This window comes from Gekko japonicus, unplaced genomic scaffold (genome assembly GCF_001447785.1).
Source record: "Gekko japonicus isolate JY-2015 unplaced genomic scaffold, Gekko_japonicus_V1.1 scaffold907, whole genome shotgun sequence".
Taxonomy (NCBI): Eukaryota; Metazoa; Chordata; class Lepidosauria; order Squamata; family Gekkonidae; genus Gekko; species Gekko japonicus.
This window is the reverse complement of record NW_015174870.1, coordinates 32,806-42,141: the sequence shown is the minus strand read 5'-3', so window position 1 is coordinate 42,141 and position 9,336 is coordinate 32,806. Positions and strand designations below refer to the sequence as shown.

At 41.1% G+C, this 9,336-nt stretch overlaps 1 protein-coding gene across 1 annotated transcript in view; it reads right to left on the bottom strand.

Moving 5' to 3' along the window:
• Window positions 1–276: 276 nt before the first annotated feature.
• SOGA3 (SOGA family member 3) overlaps window positions 277–9,336 on the bottom strand; it is a 19,876-nt gene continuing 10,816 nt past the window's right edge. The window contains exons 4-6 of the mRNA XM_015424796.1: window positions 3,937–4,008; window positions 1,308–2,483; window positions 277–387 (exon numbers count right to left, since the gene is read on the bottom strand). Of these exons, the coding sequence (XP_015280282.1) occupies window positions 277–387; window positions 1,308–2,483; window positions 3,937–4,008 (1,359 nt within the window). The remainder of the gene's footprint in view (window positions 388–1,307; window positions 2,484–3,936; window positions 4,009–9,336) is intronic.

Here is a 9,336-nt window from a genome sequence, read left to right as displayed (position 1 = left end):
GAAAAAAAGAAAAATCTGTTTTTCTCATGCTTACCTGGCATTCTTAGTGAGCACAATTTGGATTCATTTAAATAGAGGAGGGTTTTGCTTGCTTTTTTCTGTGTTTGACATGTAACATCGGGTTCTCCTTCTTGCAAACAAGTAGTCTTCAGTGTTTTTACAGCAGTGATTACTACAGAAACTATAGCTCTTGTACTTCTTATCTTGGAGGATGGACAAAATAAAACAAACTGAAAACAATACTACAATGAATGGTACAAATGATGAAAAAAAAGTCTACAACACGAAGAACAGTGTGAAAAGGAAGACAAGCTTAAATATTGTTGTGTAAGAAAGGGAGGAAAATAATACAAGGATGAGAATAAGTAAAATGATAGGCTGGAACATCTGGGAAGGTAAATACAAAGACAAGATAGAGCTCTATTAATGACACAGCAACTGTATCATTTCAAGAGATAATCAGTAACCTGTGGTCTGGTCCAGATTCTGTATGCCCAGTCCCACTCGCTTCAAGGAAAAGGGATCCCAAACAAATTATAATTGTTGACATTACATATTTTGTCTTAGCAGAGACAAATGCTCATTAATAGATAGGCACTGACTAGATTTCCTTATGCCTAAAATGACTGCAACATTAAATAACAAAATGCTTCCATGCTTTTGATATTGCCAATATGATTTCATTCTTAATCAGCACCCACATGATTTGCAAGAGCTAAACAGCATTATATGCAATTTAATGGTAGAACAATATAAAAAGCTACTAATTCCAATATGTAACTGTGGGTGGATCACACAGTTGCCAGCTGGAAACACTGTTAATGAGGCTGGAATGCTCACCCTACCATCATGTATATGATGTAAACTAAGACCTGAGGGATGCCTGCATATACCCAGTTCCCATGACCCTTTAACATATTTTAAGAGGAAAATATTGTGTAAATGAGGCACATAAACATGTCTTAGTTTGCCCTGCTGCCCTAGAACACACAAGAGGATTCCAGCGGATGGTCATGTGTTTTTTTTAAATGGTACTTTAAAAAAATGTTCTACTTCTATAGTCCTAATAACTGAATATCAGAATTAAATAGCAAGCCACAATCCTGGACACTTGAAAGTAACACTGCCATCCTAAGCAGAGTAACGCATTTCTAAAGCCATTGACTTTAATGGATTTAAAAGGTGTAACTCTGCTTAAGCAGGGCACCCACAGCATATAAGAATCTGAAGGAAAAGATGACTGAATATTTGTGCCACATCTTTGGCTGGAACCTTTTACCTATATGGCTTATTAAGTAAAAATCTACCTGACTCACTGACAATGGTTCATCCGCACTTCCATCATCCGAAGACTTTGGAACTTCTAGTCTGTCAATGAAGGCCTGAAGTTCTTTTCTAAATGCCTTCATCTGGGCATTTATCCGATAAAGGAGTTCATGCTCCCGTATCCTACTGCCATCATCTTCATCATCCATGAGTCCAAACAGGTCCCCGTTTGCCACATAAATTCTTGCCTCTGCAATTATAGTGCTTGTGTCAGAAATCAGGCGGTCTATTGTCTTGCCAAGACGCTCTGCTTCACAGCGGATGTCCTTCATTTGCTGACGGTCTGTGAAACTTTTCTGCCACCCTGATGGGGTTGGATAGAATGATCTAGTAGGAGTCAGGCAACGAATGTTGCGGACTTCCTCTGAGTCACTTTCTCCACCAATGGGCCCTTCTCTTTTGCGATGGGGGGGACGGGAGTCATCATCGCTTTCTTTTTTCCCTGCATCACTTTCAGCATCACTGTCTCTGGGACTGCCCCGGATCCCTAAGTGAGAGGCTAGATCATAGCGCTGCATGTTGGACATCAGGACTCTGTTTTCATACTGAAGTTGCATGACTTTACCACTGAGTTCATTGATCTGCATGCGGGCAGCTTTGAGTTCTTCCTGTAGAGCTTCTGTTTTGGCACTATCGTGATGCCTCGAACTATCATGAGCCCCAGATTTGTATTTGTATTTGTTTAGCTCTGTTGTGATCCGCTTATTTTGTTCTTCCACATCAGCCAAGTTTCTCCTTAGCAGTTCCGTTTCATCCTCAACTAGCTGCAGATGCTGTCGTAACTCCGATAGAGATTCACTCTGTTCCCCCATGAGGGGATTGGCTGTCCCTGAGAAATCATCTCCTCTTAAGTCATCAAGCTCTGCTTTCAGCCCTCTATTTTCTACTTCCAGCTCTACAATTTTCCTTCCCAGAATATTGGCTTCTTCTTCTACTAACCTCAGACGAAGCTTAAGTTCTGATTCTCTTGTGGTAGGTGGACCTCCAGCTTCCCCTTTGGGTAAGGGACTGTCTAGATCTCCATAAATTGATCTATATTTTTGAAGGTCATGTTCAAACCTGTCCTTTTCCTTGTCTATTTTAGCCAATTTTTTCCTCATGAGGGCAGCCTCCTCTTTGACAAACTGCAACTGGCATTTCAAATCTTCATTGTCCTCCTCATGAAAAAAAACACAGCAACACATATTCAATATTTTCTGTACATGTAAGCAGTCCTACCAATAGGCACTTCAACAGCAACCAAAAAGATAACCATAGCACAGAGTCCTAGCTGTGCTGAATTTTATTTATTTATTTATTTCAATTTATATCTCACCATACCCCACAAGTGGGCTCACAACATTCAGTAAAACAATAATTAAACATTCAACAATAAATAATACTTCATAAAATCAACAGTGCAGTTATAAACTCCTGATGGCAGCTTAAACATTTCTAATTACTGTGCCTGCTGCACTAATGTTAGGAAGGGTACATTTCTCTTACAGAGACCCAAGTCATCTGGTGCTGGTGCCAAGTTTGTAAAGGCAGGGCTCTAAAGCAGGATGGCAAATTGGGTAGATTAAGCAAGCGAAGCAGGGAAGGCCAATGTCGTTTGGACATCCACCGCCTCAGCCAAAGGCCTGGCAGAACAGGTCTGTTTTGCAGGCCCTGCAGAATTGTATAGTTTTCCTATCAGTCTCAACAGAGGGCCGTTTTGCAGGCCCTGCAAAATTGTAAGAAACTCAATAGTTTTCCTATCAGTCTCAACAGAGGGAAGTTTATGTTTTGATCCAGGTTTCAAATATTAAATGTCAGCAAGTTCTAAAGAAAGCACAGGCTGCCATTAAATCTATAGTAAACCCAGGGCACTATTCCTCAGCAGCATTAAACAATGAAAACAAAATCCTGATTCATCCACCAAAGGCTATTTCACATGACATCACAAATCTGGGTATGCCATCAAGTACACTCTCAACAGAAAACTGCAGCCAATCACACCTTCCTGAAGAATATACTGGATTTGTAAATATGTTAATCTTCTTTTCATTATCAAGAGGAAGGGCATCACAATTGTATAAACATCATTTGTGGCATCTTCTCGAGGGAGTATAACAGAAACAGTGATAAAAATTGACCATTGTAATGAACACTGAAGAACTATCCAGGTTTTAAATATTAGGAGTTAAACTGGTATGAACTTCTCTACACTTAATCACCAAATACACATGACTGTCCATAACTAAATGTATGCATGATATTATGAATTTTCTTAAATAAACACACTGCTGTGTTTGTTGACATACATTTCAAGATATGGGTTATGGTCCCATAAATAAGTACCACAAAAACAGCCAATATTGTTTACTATGGGAAAGGCTGCACTCATATATGAGGGAATGATGCCTTGTACCAAGTCAAATTATTGGTCCAGGTAGCTCAGTGTTGTTTAGTCTGATTAGTAACAACCCTCAAGGTTTCAAGCACTGAGGCCTTTTCCAATACTTGCTACTAGAAGTCCTTTAACTGGAAGTACCAATCCATGACCCATCCCCACTTATGGAACTCTACATTCCATATCCAAAATGGGCACAGTATAGCATCAGCTAGTCAGAATTATTTTTAGCTTACTTCAGTAGGTGTCTGCTGTGACTTTTTTTCTGATTTCTGCAGGTCTTTGCTTCCTCTTCTTTTCATGGACTGCTATACAAGAAAGAACAGGTGTGAATATTTTTCCAAATATGTATACAATCCAAATCCATTTTCTAAATCCCCATTCAAAACACAAATATTCCATTTTATACTTGTAGCTCTGCAATCCAATGCAAATATAATACTATAAAATGTATATGAACATAATATTAATAGGTAGGAACACTAACAGTGCTGTCCTAAGCAGCTATACCTTTCTAAATTCATGGAAGTCAAAGGATTTAAAGTGCTGTAATTCTGCAACATTGCTGTTTTAAAACATTCCACAAACACGACAAAAATCCTTCCATAGACCCTGTAGACTCATAATATGTTCTATAAAATTGCACTTTCTCAACATAATTTCATAGGTAAAACATGCAATTACCTGAAGATCAAAGAGAATTTGAAATAGTCATCTTCTAACTTTCAGTTGATTTACCTAACTTTTACTTGATTTAGCAAATTTCAACAACAAATTTTCAAAACTGCAAGACAGGGCAGTGTCAGCCTAAATAAACTCATTTGTAAAAGACACAGTTCTTAGTAGGGCCTTTTGGAACTGGTCTTGAGGTTAATTAATCTCCTTTTAGTGGTACTGACATTTGGAAGGGTAATTCTGATATTTTATAAAAGCTCATTCATTTGGTTTTGAAGGGACCATCCCCAATCACAAAAGTCCCAAGCTTCCAGAAGGAGGCAGGAATATAAATCCCATAAGTAAAGCAAAAGCAACTTGTTTGGTCTATCAACTTTGTTATGGGCTTATTCACTAGAAAGGCACAGAGATGAAATGTTAGGCTTTGTTGCAATAAAGGGTAAACCAGATGACCTTTAGATACTGCTCATCTCTATACTTCTACATTTCTAACCTGGCAATGGTCATGCTTCAGCTTTCTCGGTATATCTACCAGTTTTCTGAGAAAACATTCTTATTCTCCCTGGAATTCCAACAATAGAAGCTAAAGAAAGCTATGGTATGCAACACTGCAATGGAAACCTAATGTTCGTATACCACTTTACGCAATCTTTTTCTAGTGGGTACATGCAATTTTGTTTGCAGTATCTATTAAGTATTATGTTATCAACCTCCAAGTGATGGCCAGAGCTCTTCCAGAATTACAGCTGACCCCCAGACTACCCAGATAAGTTCCCCTGGAGGATATGCCAGTTTTGGAGGGCAGCCTCTATAGTACAAACCAGAGTCCAGGAGATACTGAAGTCCTAAAGTGACATCACTTCCCCACTGAGATACCTAGCCTCCCCAAACTCCACCCTCCCCAAGAACCATGCCCAAATCTCCAGGAATTTTTCAAGCCAGAGCTTGAAAGCCTAGTTAAGTATCATGAAGAGGAACACATACAGTAGGTATATAACCAACTGGAAATATTTTAAATATAAAAGGGTCACCAGCAGGAAACCTTGCCGTTACATGGCTGCTAACAAGAGTCAAACTGAACTGGAAGTGGAAAGTGCAGGCCTGGGGTGGTTGGCAACGGGCCTCCTCAGGCCTCCCATGGGCCGCAGCACTCCAGCGTGGGCCCCGGGAGGCCGAAAATGGGCCTCTTCAGGCCTCTCCCAGGCCGCAGGGCTTCAGTGCAGGGAGCTGGGGGCGGGACTTGCCGCTGCCGCCATTTGTGCCAGCTCCTGAGCTGACGGAGCAGTGCTCCAGTGCGCTCCAGCCCCAAATGACCCCTGGTCACACCACTGGTTGCCAATCAGGATTTTTGGTCAATTGGATGTCAAAGAAAGGTAGACTCCTTGCCCAAAGAATTTTATGAGTATTTCCTGCTCTTGTCTCTGCAGTCAGTGTTTTTTCTTGTTTATTGAGGAATGCAAGAGACATCATCATCATCATCATCATTAAATTTTTTGCAATCAGACACCTTTGCAGGGATTCATCATGAGACTACAGACCAAATGATCTCACAGTTTTGGAAAATTGCAGTGCTGTGCCAAGTGCCATAATTCAACCATATATGTAAAAAAAAACCCACCTTTCTGATGCAAAGTATTACAGCATACTTTCTGTCAGAGTCAATAATGCCAGTAGCTGCTAAGCAAAAATCCAGACAAGTTGCATAATTTCCCCGCTTCCCGAGGCATGCATAGTTCAGTTCCTCAATATGTCCCTGGGTAGCCAAATCTCAAAAGATCGCTTTACCAACCTGAGGTTTTTTGAAGTGATTTCCACACAGCCCAAAACACTGCTTAGGACAAGTTCCTTAAACTTGTGCTTTATCTAGTCCACAAAGAATCTCTCTGTGTGCTCAGAAGAATCTCACCTTCATTGTGTTAAATATCATGAAGAGAAGGCCACATAGAACATATATCACTAGCCGGTAACATTATTATATCCACAAAAAGGAGGAAAACTCTGATCTGAACTGGCTGACATCAACAGTTACATTGAAGAGAAAAGTGAAACTGCTCTTGCTCAAACTCTGAAATCCATAATTTTCCAGCATGGCAATCTGGAAGGACCACTATACTATTGCATCATTACCAGAACTAAGATAATACTTCTAGGGCTGCGATCATACGCACAATTAGTCCCGACATAGGCACGAATGCTGGATTAATTTAAAGGGCGTGATCAGACATGAACATCTGGGAAGTGTCCCACAGCTGTCAGCAACCCGTGTTGCTCCGCCACAGAAGCGGAGTAAACAGGCACTATACTATTACATCATTACCAGAACTAAGATAATACTTCTAGGGCTGCGATCATATGCACAATTAGCCCCGACACAGGCGCGAATGCCAGGCAGATTTAAAGGGTGCGATCAGACATGAACATCTGGGAAGCGTCCCACAGCCGTCAGCAACCCATGTTGCTCCACTGCAGAAGTGGAGTAAACAGGCACAGGGGAAAGACCGGTAGCAAACAGGTTGCTACAGGCCACGGACAGACTTTCCCCTGTCTGATCACTGCAGCACTCTCTCATGGTGCCAGGATGGTCTGATCAGGGTTAGGGTTAACCCGACTCTGTGCCGTTTCCCCCCCCTTCTCAGTATGCGCATCATCACACCCTCCATAGAGAGCCCTCAATGCAAAGGTGCGATCCATCAATTCTTGTTTAAGCACATCAGAAACAAATGGCAAAAAAACCCAACCTAACACCCACGGTTGTGTCCGATCACTCAGTGGCGGGCTGTGCCCGCAGCTCCAAAGGACTGTGTGATAGCGCAACTGCAGGTAAAATTCCTCCAGAGGGAATAGCCTCACTCCCCTCCAACCACTCCTAATAGCCAGTAGTTTCCAGTGCTGCAAATTACTTAGCAGTCTATCTTTCCATTCCCATAGCAGAAAGAAACCCTGGTGTCCTGACACTGTTAGAATATTTCCACCAAATCACATTAGCATGCATCCACACTACTGGTATCTATTTACATTAAAGGTTTAGTCAAATCTCTACCATCATATTCTTCTAGTAATTAGGTTTCCAGGACAGTCACGATCAATCATGCTTTAAATTGATGTAAATCTCCATATATTACAGCAATAGAATGGCAGCATATGCACAGCGAATATTTCTTAAGTGGTCAGTCATCAGAGTCCTAAGCAACTTAGTGGCTGGCTACAGGTTTCAACAAAAAAAATGTATATCAAAACGTTCTATCTGATAAAATTTAGTATTTCATTCTGATTCAACACAAGGAAGTAAAATTCTAAATGTTGATTCAGTCACTAACAAATCACTCCATGCAGGGAGGCCTAAGCAAATCTGGGGATGCAGATGCACAGAGGATGTGACATCTGACCTGATGCACCTGCAGATTTCCATTTTGCTTGAGCAGGGGAAGACACATTTATCATCTGCATACTCATGGGAATACAGCCAAGGTGGATGCTGAATCCGAATGCTGTGAATGCAGCTAGTCAGGCATGCCTTTCTCTGTGGTTCCTGAACCTGCTGGGGATCCTTGCACATGGAACCATTTAGCAACTTCTGAACCAACCCTAAATAGTTCCGAAGGACAGATATTTGATGCTTCAACCATCTCTAACTGTATCAGCAGAGGTGAACCAAAATAGAGCAAACTGACATAGTAGTTATAGCCCCATTTCTAGACAATCATTTAAAACATACATCAGCTGACTCTGCTGGAAAAGTTAACACTCACTATGGTCTCACCCTGTAGATATTCTATTCTTTCCTGCCTCCTATCTCTCACAGCACTTTTCTCCTGCAGTGTGTGAAGCCAATACAGATATGGTGCTTCTTAACCTCCTGCAGGAACTACACATACACAGTACCTCCTTCTGTGATTAAAAAAATGGGCCTATTCTATAAATGTATGCCTGATAGATGTTTTCTAAAATAGCTTACAAAGTTCCCTAGAGAGCTTTGCCCAAAGGTAAATAATAAACCAATCCATCAACATGTCAAAAGTGAAAGCAATAAAATGTTTAACATTTATTATCATGAAAGAAGAACATAAGACTAAAATAAAGGAGTCAGGAAAGGGGAAGCAAAGGGGTTTTTCTTTAAGTGGAGGTTGGAGTAACAGTCCTATCTTGACCTTTAAGGTAGAGGGCTATATTTAATTTCTGTCATTAAGGCAGATTAATGAGCAGGCCAGCCTTCCAGTGTGGTAGCCAACGGTATGGATCTAGTGCAAAATTTCTGTTTGTGCTAGATGTCTGGGAGAAGTAGAGATGCAAGGAAAAGACCACAATAACCGCTTGTGGTAAATCAAGCTTATTGTATCCCCACTTGCTGTTCTGCTTGCCAAAGAACCTGAGCAACCAATTTCTGGGCACTATAATATTTAGAGAGGAAAGTGCTCAGTGTTGCACAAGAACGTATGCAAATGGAGCTGCGCTAAGTCCATTACTGTTTCCACTTACACATAACTGGATCCAAACCACTGTCTGGTCCAGTGTTCCCTCTAAGCTGAGTTAGTGTGAGCTAGCTCACAGTTTTTTAGCCTCCAGCTCACACACTTTTGTCTTCGCTCAGGAAGGATGGCTCCAGAGCAAACTAATTTATGCAGTAGCCAAATGGCTCGCTCACAACTTTAATGCCAGTGGCTCACAAAGTAGAATTTTTGCTCACAAGACTCCACAGCTTAGAGGGAGTATTGATCTGGTGGGTCCTATACTGCTCTGCTACAATGTGTAGCAAACTACCTTTGTAAGAGGGCACAGTGATTATTCACAGTGATGTGGATACGTTCCACCAGCACCAGGGGCAATACCAGAATAAACCTTAAGATATGCATTTCAGCTTTTCATTGACTGTTTACTTATACAAATATAGGCTGTAAACATCAAGTTTCCTGGTACACTATGGACAGTAAGAACTGCCCCCGGGCTACCAGTCTGGTTTGTTT